This window comes from Pteropus alecto, unplaced genomic scaffold (genome assembly GCF_000325575.1).
Source record: "Pteropus alecto unplaced genomic scaffold, ASM32557v1 scaffold21, whole genome shotgun sequence".
Lineage (NCBI taxonomy): Eukaryota > Metazoa > Chordata > Mammalia > Chiroptera > Pteropodidae > Pteropus > Pteropus alecto.
This window is the reverse complement of record NW_006436282.1, coordinates 23,677,150-23,691,006: the sequence shown is the minus strand read 5'-3', so window position 1 is coordinate 23,691,006 and position 13,857 is coordinate 23,677,150. Positions and strand designations below refer to the sequence as shown.

General features: G+C 37.7%; 1 protein-coding gene across 9 annotated transcripts in view; it reads right to left on the bottom strand.

The window, feature by feature from the left end:
- Positions 1-13,857, bottom strand: part of BBS9 (Bardet-Biedl syndrome 9) — a 417,354-nt gene that overhangs the window by 240,071 nt on the left and 163,426 nt on the right. For all 9 annotated transcript variants that reach the window (XR_001516909.2, XM_015589531.2, XM_015589533.2 and 6 more), the window contains one exon: positions 2,392-2,564. Coding sequence is in view for 8 of the 9 variants with exons in the window: in XM_015589531.2 (XP_015445017.1) it covers positions 2,392-2,564 (173 nt within the window). In the remaining variant the exon portion in view is untranslated. The remainder of the gene's footprint in view (positions 1-2,391; positions 2,565-13,857) is intronic.

Genomic DNA, 13,857 nt, shown 5'->3' with positions numbered 1-13,857 from the left:
TCATTAAGAAAAAGAGCAACAGTCCGACATAAAAATGGGCAAAGTTTACAGAAAAGTTAATACAAATAAGCTCTCTAACATACAGCCTTTGACCTACCAATCCCACTTCCAAGAATTTATCTTAGCGATATGCTTGCAAAAGTTAATGTCCATACAAGGATATTCATGATAGAATTGTTTGACCTCTTCTATTACAGTAAGCTATTAGTAACAATCAAAATATTCATCAATAAGAACAGGTTAAATAAATAAAAAAGACTACTTTGCAGGATTACTGGGTATGCTGATGTGCAAGGCTATCCAAAGATGCACTGAATGAAACAAAGCAAAATATATATATATACACAATATAATATGTATAATGTGCTACCATTCATGCACTTAAAAAGAAAACTGCATATTAACATAGTTGTAACTGCACAGAATAGTTCTCCAAAGATATACAAGTAACTAGACACCAAAAGTTGCTTCCAAAGAGAAGACTGGAGGATGAGAATCAGAAATGACCCTTTTCAAAAAAAAAAAAAAAATGACTCTTTTCACTATAACTCCTTATAACTTTTGAATTTAATATTAGAATAAAAGAAAGCTAGTCAAAGTCATAGAACACTCTAAGAAATTAAATCGTGCAACCCACTGTAATTCAATTTTACAAAAGTCATAAACTAGCAGTCATTGAAATGTTTTCATGTGCTAGAATTTCAATATTTAAGAAATATTTATCGATTCCAGGGCCGAGCACTGTTCTAAGTTCTAGGAATTACAGTAATAAATAAAACAGATGAAAATCCCTGCCTTCATAGAGCTTATGCTAAGGGACACTCGGATTCTAAAAGCCACCTTGATTCAAAGTTTTAAATAATTTTTTAAAAAAGTAGAGTGGGGCCAGTAAAAGAAGAATAATCATACTCCTTTTAATTTGTGTCACAAACGAAAGTGCTTATACTTCACAATATTCATTAAGTTTTTCCCCAGAAAGGAAATGCCCTTGACGTGCAAACTCCAGGGATTTACTAGCCAAATAAGGGGGGGACTGTGTGTCAAATTTACAGTCAATCAGAATTTATTAAAGTCAAACAAAGTCAATTTCTATTTTAAATATTACAATATGTAATTAATATAGTCTTTCTGTGGACCCTCTTCCACAAAACAATAGACCCCACTTTTGTCCAGTAAATTTCTTAAAATATAACTTAGAGGATGCCAAAGGTTCTCAATCCTTAAAATACCTACGTATATTCCCTAAACTGTCAATTTTGATGTCACAATTTGGTCAAAAGCATACTATCCTATAACGTATTATCAGCATAGATGAGGGAACCCAAAATAAGTTCAGTTTTATTTCATAATGACATGTTATTTTTAATTGGATTTTATGCACTGTAATGTTCCCTTAATGTTTGCACTATTAAAAGAAGTCTGTATAGCTTGAAGTCAATGCCTCTGGAATGTGGAAAGGGACTGAAATGAGGTAGAACGTTCAGGTGACTGACAGGTTACATGACACTCTCCCTGCCCCCAAATGGTTTATAAACTGAAATGCAAAAATCTACCGATCCCTTAAAAATTGTCACTCCAGGAACCAATGCTTCCTTGAACGATGTTTAAAATTCTTTTGAAATTTCCCTTTGGAATTGCCTATAGAGTCTACTTATAGGCAGATAAGTAGAGCCTGGTGAATTTTTTCCAACACATGGGACTTTTAAAACGATGACTGTCACTGTCCAATTCATTCACAAAATGTGACTCTTGACTATTTCCAAATATCAAATTAATCTTCAAATGATGAAGATTTGACACCATTGAGATACTCAAGAGAATCTAAAACAGGCTCTGAAGGAGAAAAGTAAAAATATCCAGGCAACTAAGTCACCGTCAGATCTCATTTATTTAGACGTTTAGTCATTCAGCATTTACTAAGTGCCTGTTGTACCTGATACTGGAGAACATTTCATCTGGTTAACCCTCATTCACATGCAAAAGTTCTTGTGTGCTTGTTAAAAAAGAAAAGGAAAAATCACTTGATAATCACACCTCACTTATGGCTTGCTAGAATTAGTTAGCCAAATGGCTGCCCATAAATTCGAACAGTTTCAACACTGGGTTACTGGGGTCAAAGGTTAAACCCCCATGTGGGAAAATTAAATCAGTTCTGTTGTGAGGCCAGACCACAGGCTTAGCTCCAGGCAGCCATTCTGGAACTGTCTGCAACTGATCACAAATGGGGCAAGAGGGCAGGGACGGATTCACAAATTCCGCCATCCACAAAATAACAACAACTTGAAGCACACAGTCTAGTAGCATGTATCCTACAACTCTTACCTCTGTAGCATCTCTTTCTCTTTCATATATTGAAAAATTATAAATGATGTGGGTTCTAATCATACATACCTCAAAATGATGATCAATCAACTCAAAATATTCTTGAAGGGGCACAGATCCAGAAAAAGAACATGAGAAATCTTTGATTCCCTGTTTTTCAAAATATTCTTTAAGGCGGATAATAAGCTCATTTGTTATGAGCCAAAGATCTTCAAATTGTTCACTCTGAATGCGATATCGTTCTAAGAGAGAGAGAAAAAAATAATTAAAAAATACTTCTTACTAGCTGTGATATGAATACCAAAACAAAAGGACAAAGATTTCTTTTATGGAATAAAGATATGATTTCTAATGGCTCGATAAAAATATTCCTAGAGCTTTACTGCAGTTTTCTGTATCAAGCACTTAACATTTCAAATTTAATGCCAAAGACATGTGGTCACAGTGGCAAGTAATAAAGTATGGTCCTTCTTTCTGTGTATCTCACAATAGGTTTCAGTACATTAAAAATACCCAAATTTGTGTCCTTCTAATAAAAAGTTTCACTTAAAAGGTAAAAAAACAAAACACGCACACACACAAAAAAAACAGCCATTGTAAAAATGCAATCTGGTATCATTAGTTCGTTTCAGAATATTGATGCGAAATGAAATGCATTCTATAGAAAATCCCATATCGTGGACACCGTAGCCAGCTTAACTCCCTATAATCAAAAATCAAAGTTTTCCATTTTTCTAGTAGTTCTTTAATTTGAAGAGATTTTGCCATCAGACCCCTCCCTGAATATAAATCTTGTTTCTCTCCATTCCCTGAAACCTCAGCTCCAAGAGAGCCAAATTCTTATCCATCCCCTACCCTGAAGATGATGATGATGATGATGACGAGAGTGATGGCAATAACTACATCTATGATAAGAGCAACTGTTATTGGTTGAGCACCAACTATGTACCACGCACTGTGATTATAACAACCTCCTTTTCATAGGGAAAAAAAAAAGTAGACACAGAATTTCAGTGACATGCCAAAGGTTACAATGCAAATTAAATGTCAGAGCTAAAATTCATGATATGTATCCTTCTTCCCTACCTGCCTAAATCTTACCTATTCTTCAGGACCTGGCCTCAATCTCTCCTACACCAAGTAATTTTTTTTCCTAGCATTCCTAATATGTGCCAGCATATAAAATTAAGCACTTTACATTCACTCTCTTGTTTAAATCTGAACAGCCCTATGAGGGACATATTGTTGTGCCCATTTTACAGAAGAATAAATCCAGTCACAGACAAGTTTACGTAATACACGAGCTAGTCTAGCCAGATAGCAATGGGGCAGGGACTGGAATTCCGGCCATTAATTCCAAGATTAGTTATTAATCTTAACTGCCTCATAATGTTGCATCTCTCTGAATTATATAGGGACTTAGTATGTCTACATTTCGCTATGTACTTAACCACAAACAACCATGTATTCTTACTTAACTTTCCAGATAATTATATTCAGTATCTTCAAAGAGATTATAAGCTTTTTAAGATCTAGGACTAAGTCCCTTATTCCACGAAATTCACCATTTATTTATTGAGCATTTATTATGGGCAATGTCACAAAGGAAAAAATGCTGGGAGCATAAAAATGAACTCAGCCTTCTTGCTTAATAGGCCAAAGGTCTAAAAAAAGTACCATGACACGTGGACATGTGAAATATTTCTATCTCCCACGAATATTTATTTATATTCCCCATAGCATCTTGACAAATTCTATATTACATCTTTAAATTGGTTATTAGGACTCCAATTTGTCATCCTAGGCCAGAATTCAAGACTGTATCTCCTCATTCCCCTAATCATCCTCTTTCAATTATACAAGGACTAGAAGATACTGGATACATCTGCCATGGTCCATGGCAGACACCCCGGTCCTCTCTGCTATCGTATCATTTCCCTTGGAGCTTCCCCAGCAGCTCACCTCACCCCAGTCTTATTCTGGATACGGGCCTCTGCCCATGGTGCTGAACATGTCTTTCCTCATTTCTCCCCATGAAAGATATTAGGACAAAGGTCAGATGTAACAACTCTTACCTTTCTTTGTAAATGTCACTGAAGGTTTAATGTTTTAGAAGAAAAATAGAGAGCACAATAGTGGTGGGGTAGAAGTAGAGATAAAAAGAGATTATGCCGACAGCAAAATACCGTATCGGAATCCTAGCTGGGAGACGGTGGTGGGGATGAGTACAGCATAAGGCAGGCAGGCAGCTGCCATGGAGTGGCTACGTGCAGCGCCAGATGGGTGATGGAGTAATTGGGATTGATGCATAAACGATATAAATGTCTGACCAATGTACTGTATACTTGAAACTAGAAATAAAATAAAATGCTAAAAAAAAAAATCCTCTAGATCCGGGGCCCCGTACACGCTAAGCTTGGGAACCAACGTTTTAAACTCACTGGTGTTTATTCACTCTTTCATTTATATAAATTCATAATATAATTTAAATTGTATTTAACGTATGTAGTTTAGTGTGAGATGCCGGAGATAAAATGGATAAAGCAAGGAGCTCACTGCAGGACCTGGAAAGATGGAGCAATGGGTGAAGAGTGAACACTGCTGGCACCCTCACTGATTCAGGGACACCCCATTGGGGCTGACCTTGCCGCAAGAATGCCAGGACTTACCCCCAAGGGGCAGATTACCATTTTGAAGTATGTAAAGGTCTATTATATAGCGGAAGAATTAGACAATAGCAAAGGAGCTGCAAAGGGCAGAAGGCACAGTAAGAATTGCAGAGTAACTACAGATCTTCACAGAGCTTGTTGACTTGGGAGGAAGGGAACCACCTCGCTCCATTGTAAGTGTCTGGTGTTTGGTGACTTCTTGAAATTCCCCTTGGGAGCTGTAGAACTCAAAGAGGAAGAAAGATAGGTCCTCCTCTGAGATACAGACATGTCTATCCTTCCTCCGTCATGGGCCAGATATTTAATGTCAGATGAATGCTGCTTCCAGGTTCCAGACATTTGTCCCTCCTGGGCAGATGTTTGGCCTCTGGCTCAGGGCTGGCTCCCAGGACATTGTCCTTCTGTGTGCCTGTCCATCTTTGGGCAGATGTTTGTACCAGTCCAGAGCCCTGCTCCAGGCCCAGGTAATGCCCTAGGCCTCCTGGGGAAGGAAGTTGAATTGGACTAGCCACATTTCCTTTTGCGGTTTTATGATTTCCAAAAACACTGGCTCACGCTCTGCTGCACCAGGCCCTGCTAGATGTAGCAGGTGTAGGTGATGAAGTCACACACTGCAGTGATCCAGGCCCGAGATGATGGCAAAATGTAATCGTGGCTATTGGAGTGACAGAGCCAGAAGTAGTAGTGGCAGGTGTGGGCATATATATTGGTACTGCTGCGTCTGACTGCGGCCACCCTCACTGTGGGTGGCATCTGTAAAGCCACAAGCTGGAGGGTGAGTGGCTTCCAGAGAGGCCTGCGCCAGTGCCAAGAGATCTTACATGGCACACGCCTCCCGGGGAGGAACTGGGCTTGTCCTGGGGCACGATTCCCTCCAGGCCTTGGATTCTGCAGAAGGGGTCATACCCGCCTCCCACCTTCCGTCTCCCGCCTTCCCAGGGCAAGAGCATATCCCTCAGCGCAGCACATGGCTGGGCACAGGCAGCTACTGGTGCTCCTGGCCCTTGCAGCACCCAGCCTCAGTGGGGCTCAGCGGCTTCAGGCGGTGCTCCTGGCTGGGACCGAGTGGTGCGGACTTGATGACCAGTGTCTTCAAGGCTGTCATCTCCACCTGCGGCTGTTGGTCCTGCACCATGTTCCCTTTGGAGGCACTTCTGACGCTGCCCATTCCATGTGGGCTTCTGGCACGATCTGTGCGCTTCCTCAGACAGGCCGGCCGTCAGCAGCTCCAGCTCCCGTTCCCACACCTCGACCAGTTGCTCAAGGTCCTATCTCAGCTTCAGCTCCTTCTGGGCTGTGTAAGTTCCTCCTCCAGGAGCTCGGAGCCCTGTCCTTCTCACAAATCTCCGTGGAGACCCTACAGGAAAACCTGTCGAGCCATCAGAGAAGAGCACCCTCCGGGGTTCACAATGTTAAACAAGACCCTCCGCTCTGTTCACCACTCCCAGACCCCAAGATTCTGAAAGTGAAGACACACGGCCTCGAAGTCCTCATGGCTTTTCATATACGTAAGCTTTTCAATAAAACACTTAAAACAGTGCCTGACACATATAAGCACTCAATTACTGTTACCTGTTATCATTTGTAGACTAAAGGGTAAAGATTCTATCATAAATTTCATTAGACACACATAGAACCTAACTGACGTGGTAACTTTCAAACAGCAGATATGAAAAAAAGTGGCTTTAATAAAATGTTTTCCTTACCATAGAATTAGCTGTCATTTTAGAAAGAGCTATACATTTTTACATAAATATTACTGTGCTAATATTTCAAAGAAAATTGTTAATTCATTCAGGTTCTGGAAGGATTTGAATAGGCTTCCACGTGCAGGTAGAAACACCTGGGGTACAGCCTAAATATAAGAATAAAATTTCTTATAAATAAAATGAAATAAAACTTCAGAGAGAAAATTATTCAACTATAATTTTTTAATACAAATTTGTCATAATTTATATATCTTAAAAGAGATGAACACGAATAACTGGAATTATTATGACTCATTTAAAAGAATTATACCATCTGGCCCAGGATACAAAAAAGTCTGCATTTCAAAGTATTTGAATGAAGAGAAGCAGCAAGCCATGGGGATATCTGAGGGAAAAACATGCCAAGCCAAGGACACTGTGAGTGCAAAGGCCCTGAGGCAAGAATGTGCTCTCAGGAACAGCAGCTAGAATGGCTGAAGCTGAGTGAGCAGCCTCTGTAATGTTTCAGAGGAGGGAACTGTCAGGGTTCAGAACGAACCGCCCCAAGATGTGCCTCAGTGGTATGCAGATTACTTTGAGCAAAGGCAATTTTAGCTTCAGGCTCAAGAGAAATTTCAGCCCCTCCCCTTATCTACTATCTGAAGGGCAGGGCAAACTTAACTATTGACTAAATGTCTGTTTTTCTTACCATCCTGCAAGGATCTTTTCAAGCCCACAAGGCGCCTTACCTCGTCCCTAGCTCAGAATGTCTTCAACACCCATGTGCCTTCCCTTTCTCTGAACCTCGCGCGATTGTGGGGTCTCTGACTCTCTCATACATGCGAGATTCCCAAACATGTGTTAGTTAAGTGATAAGTGCTAGGGAGACAATAGGGAAGAACACATTCTGGTCCCGGTCAATGTCGTAGTGAGAAGGGCACAAAATACGTAGGTAAATAACAAATAAGTACTTACAAAGTTATGAAAGGACTATGATGCAGATAAAGAGTGTCATGATAAAAGCTAATTAGTGTTCCTTCTTGAGATAACTGTGGTCAGAGAAAGCCACACTCAGAAGATGACATCAGTGGTACTATTAATAGTAACAATAGTAAAAATAACACTAGCAGCTAAAATCTCCGTAGCATTCACAGTGCACTGGGAAATTGCTACACATTTTTTAGGGATTATCTCATTTGATTCCTACATATTATACTATTTTATCCCCACTTGTAGATAAAAAAAAAAAAAGCAGGCATAGTAATTTTTCCAAAGTCATTCAGATGAATTGTAAGCCAGAGGTGGGATTTAACTATCAATTTGAGTCCAGACCCCACATTCCTAATCATTTTATGCATAAAGCTTGGACCTTAAGAATGAGAAGTACAGACCAGGTAGAGAGAATGGCAAGCTCAAAACCTCAGGGCAGAAAAAGTCAGACATGTACCCAAGTGAGGAAGAGTGCCCTTAGATGTAGTTGGATGTTAGGCTGGGGCCAGAGATGGATAATACTATAAATACAAAGGACTTTATGCTGAAGAGTAGCATGATATAATTTATGATAATGTTTGTTTCTTTGTTTTTATTACAAGAGCTGCTAAGAAGAAAATGGATTGGAAAGGGGCAAGAATAACTTACAGTTAGGACATTATAACCATGGTCCAGGTGACAGATCGTGGTAGCACGTGTAGCAGTTAACGGCATCACATTAGCAGAGAAATTCCATTTCTCAGGTCTTATCTTCTGAGCAAACCTTAAAGTCCAGTAAATTTTTAAATCGAATTATCCAATTTTCAATATCTTCATTTACACAAATGGAAAGTAAAATATACCTCACAAGGTTGGTATAAGGATCAAATGTAATAATGTATGGACAAGATTCACACAAATGCAATTTATCTTTGAATTATAAAATTTAGATCAAGCAAAACTATATGTCCAAAAAATATTGGTTGAAAAAATTACAACTATGATACAAAAAGCATGGAGTGAAACAAGTGAAAAATCTAAAGCTCAAGAAAAACCCAAATATAAATAAAATTCTAGACACCCAACAGGTACTTGCTATAGACTAAAAGTTTGTATCCCCCCAAAATTCATATTTTAAATCCTAATGCCCAATACGATGATATCTGGAAGTGGGGACTTTGGTAGGTGATTAGGTAATGAGGGCAAAGATCTTATGAATAAGATGACTGTCCTTATTCAAGGGAACCCAGAGTGCTCCCTCACTCCTATTAGCGAGGCCACAGCAAGAAGACAGACATCTACGAACCAGGAAACAGGCCCATACCAGACACCAAATCTACTAAAACCTTGATCTTGGACTTCTCGGCCTCCAGAACTGTGAGAAATAAACTTCTGTTGTATAAAAGCCAAGCAGTCTATGGTATTTTGTTATAGCAGCCCAAATAGACAGAGACAATACTCTTCTGTGACCAAGTATAATGCATGAATGTTACCAAATGACAGAAATGTAAAAATGATAATAAGCATTTAAATAGGTCTGATATTTTACATAACTTAAATTTTTGGCTTATTTTCTTATTTTCATCAGTACATGCGGGGGAAAAAATTAAAACTAAATTTTTATAACAAAAAATTTATATTTAGACTTGGTATTTAGAAATATAAACACAATATTTTTAAGTTGATTTTTTTCAGATTACCAAAGATCAACGAGAATCAATGAGTCGAACATTTATAAGGCATTATTTTGATTATTAAGCATTTTTTCGGTATTTGTCTTATAAAATGGTTAACATTGCCCTGGACACTTTCCAGAGTATACATTGCATGGAAAGGAGAAATGAAATTTTCTATTTATAATATGACATGAAAGAAGGAAGTTATATTTAAAACACGCCCTTACAATATTGGTAATTAAAATAGCTGCCAAAATGAACATTCAATTTATTATTTTTATCTCTTTTCCTTTGCATCTTGTAATAAAGCTCAAGGGAAATAAGCATTTCAGTTTCCAAATGAAATAAATTTGGATGACTGGAGCCCAGTCAATTGCCATTCCACTCTACTACAAATGGAGAAAATAATGTAGTTAATTTAAGCAGGGCACAAAAACGAATCACGTCAGTGTCTATTCATGTCAGAACATCTGAAGTTCATCAACATAAATAATGTTTGTATTGATGTCATAAACAAAACATCAGTATAATTTATGCTATTTGGAAATTTTTAAATGTGAGATGGAAAAGCAGATGAATGCTTTTAAAACCAAAAAGTTTGAAAAAATAATATAAACAATTTCAGTAGATATTAGTATAATATTCTAAAGATACAACCTCTTTGGTATCAGTAGAAACTATGGATTTCTCTAAATTTACTTTTCAAAAGGCTTTTTCCAAGCCTGATTTACATAATATTCCCATTGACCCTTGATAATAATGCTATGAAATTCTAAGGTAAATATTAAACGGTAATATTTTATTGCTGAATCACCGCACCCATTAAAGTGATCACAGTGGCATAAGGTGGGTGTTAGGCAATCATTATACTTTGCCTCTAAATTTTGTGCCTTCATTAAAGGACTATCACAGAGCCCCTACTATATAATCTTCCCAGCATAGAAGAAAATTCACTCATCTCTAAAACCCCATGCTGTATATCAAGCATGTGAAGATCTTTTCCTCTTTCTAGAATGCCCTCCACTACTAGTGTCCTATTCAAGTCCTTGAGATCCTTCACAAATTAAATCTCTTATGCAATTTCATTCCTTCAAGCTCCAACAACACCTTAAGTGTGCTTCTGTAAGCACATCAAGCGCTATTATCAGTTCTCTGCCTGTCTGTCTCTCCCATTAGCCCAGGAGCTCTACAAGAGCCATGGCAGTTTTTATATCTAATATGTTTGCTCAATGTAAAATGAACAAAGGCATGGTCTACCCAGATGGAATAGAACAAGACTCTCACTTTCTTTGTTCCGAATATATTTTGGTTAACACATTTCAAGATTACTTATGCTGTGGGACAGAAAACAGAAAGCAAATAATGATCAAACAACCTCATAGACACAGACAACAGTAGTTACCAGATGGGAATGGGAGTGGGGGGAGTGAAGAGGGTAAAGGGGGCCAAATACATGGTGACAGAAGGAAACCAGACTATGGGTGATGAGCCCACAATGCAATATATAGATGTTGTATTATAAAATTGTACACTTGAAACTTATATAATGTATTGACCAATGCCACCCCAATAAATCTAATTTAAATAAGTAAATAAGATACATATGCTTTCATTTGGCAGATGCTAAAAGAAAGCCTTTTTCAAGGCCCAACCCTTATTCACAACATGATTACAATGTTTTCAGTATACCTGAAAGCAAAGTAATTGAGAGATAAGAAAGAACTTTTAAACTTGACCTTATTCAATTTAATCACTCTTTCTAGCACGTTAAAATCTTTTAGGATATTGAACTGTTCAGGATATTTGTTATCTTTTCCATTTCAAAGGCCTGCTTGAGGCTACATAAATTTGCTATTTACAATTGCTTACTTAGCCCTGCTTGTGACACAGAGTATGTATTTACTCAGCACTTATTGCTAATTATCCGTTTAGCAGGGTACAGAAATCTAAGTTAAAAATCATTTCCCTCAAATCTTAGGGAGAATTTTTCCATTTTCTTGTAGCATTAGCATTCAACGATATTGATGAAAGTTAAATGCTTTCTTGATTCATGTTCCTTGAGTAGCTTCCTTTTTCCTTTCTAATCTTTGAGAACATGCTCCTGATCCTTAGTGCTCCAAGATTTCACAGTAATGTGTCTGGATCTATTTCTTTTTCTCATTCATTGTGCTAACATCAAACAGGCTCTTTCAATATCCACAACTGTGATATCTCATTTCCTTGGAATCCTTGTCTCCACTGGTCCCAAGCCACTTTCCCAAAGGTCCTACCTTGTCTGATGAGCTTTTCATCATCGGAATCTGCAGTTCATTCATTCTCTGACCACATGTTCTTCTAGTTCACCTGCTCTGTAACGCCAATTTCGCTTCTTAAACCTTCACAAGACTTATGATCCATTGAACCCATTAATTTTTCACCATGTATCAGTTTTCTCTAATTTTTATTTCTCTTTTTATCAATAGATTTGGTAGTCCATTATGACAAGCATTCTCACAAAAATATTTTATCTGCAATTCTCTGTTTCAAAATCCCAGCCCTGGAGCACATTTTAGGTTGCTACCTAAATCTGTTGTCTCACAGGCTGCAGTTCCTTTTCTTCAAATTAGCGCTTTAAAAAAAAAAAAAATCCCAGCCCTGAGTAGTTGCCTGGATGCTGATAAACAAATTACTCCCAGGGAAAATCGCTTTAAGGATGACAGATTTCACTTCAAAATTCAGGATCTCTAACCTCAAATGGAAAGTCAATATTGCCTTATTCATGAGTTTGCCTTTTTATTCTCCAAGATACCATGTCATACCTTTTTTCAAATTTAGACATCATCAAAGCTCCCTCATCTTTCCACGAACAAATCTACAAAGTTTCCCTGGACCTACATCCAATCCCTCTTATCACAGCAAAGTCACAAATGCCTGTCTTTCAATCCCTCTCTAGACCCCCAATGCCTGCCCCGCGAGCTCTGCGTCCCACCCGCTCTTTCCTTCTCAAAGACTTCATTGCTCTGTGATCCCCTGCTCTATCCACATCAGCAGCCCTTCCCACTTAACTCAGTCATTTCCACTAATATTCAAACATGTTCTAATACTGTTCATTGACCTTTTTTTTGTTCCACAGCTTCTTTATCCATTTTTTTTTCTAATACTGCTCATTTAAAAACAAAACAAAACCCACAACTCCTGCCAGCTACATCTCACTGCTGAATTACTGAGTTTGGTTGTCCAATTCTTACTGAAAACACTCCATCCTGAAATTGTGCAATACTAGATACTCTAAGCTGCGGCTTAGACTGCACTGATTTGCACTCAGAATTATATACAGTAAATTGAGTTTTATCATTATTTCTAAAGCTCTATGAAATTTGCTACTCATGAATTATAAATACATAAGTATTATAACTCTAAAAATAAGCTAGAGAGACATTATTGAAGAATGTGTCTTTGTGATATTCAGAAGAGAAATTTTACCCTGGACTCAGCATCAGTAAAGGCTATGCACCTCCTTAACAAGTGGTTTGATTGTATCTTTGGGACATTCTGAAAATTAAAACTAAAGTATTTCCTTGTTGATTTTAGGTGCTAGCACCTCGCCTGTAGCACAGCACACAGTTCCGAGATTGCTCTTAGTGCCATCCTCATTAATTTCCTGCTCTTTTCTCCATTTCCTTCAGCTATTTATTTCCGCCTTTCGTACTGTGAAAATTTTTGTAAATTATTTTAAATCCTTTAAGAAACAAATGGAACAAGGTGAGGTACAAATAGATATAGTAGAAATAAAAATTAAAATAGAGCTAGAGAGAAGCAAACCATGAAAAGTATAGAGACAGAGAGGGGCAGAAGGGAGAAGAGAGAGAGTGTCTGTTGTGTAAAGTAATAAATCCCTATGTGGATATAGATCTTAAGAAAATGGCGTGGCAGGAATAGTTAAGCAGTAGTATGTTTCTTCTGGAACCCCACTGTACTGAAGCAGTCAAGTAATTGACTTAATGTAGAAATATTTTACAATTCTGATTATAAAAATATTTGATCTCATGCAATTTGACCCATCTTGTCATTTTTAACAACTTTACATAGGTATAACTGATATACGAAAAGCAGCACATATTTAATGTATACAGTGCTACTAATATAGAGCTACGCAGACACATGCAACACTATTATTACTACAATCAAGGTAATAGACATAGCCATCATCTGTCTTATTACTTTCAATTTAAGACTGTGGAAATCATTTTCAGAAATTTTGCTAGTGTAGAACATTTTTCCTAAACATTCTTATCTTCTAGTGCTTCGTTTTTCCAGAATTCGCATAATAAACTCTAATTACACTAAAGCACTACTACACTTTCTGAAAATAAAAACCCGTACCGTTCCCCAGAGAATGTGATTTAATATCTGAGACAATGAGCTACATTCACTTTTTTATCGTCAGTTTTGGCTGATTTATTTCAAATCAGGAAATTGAACTAAAATGACCATACAACACACTTCAAGGCTTGGTTGATTGTCAAGCAGGTTTTAAAAAGAGATGAATATGTG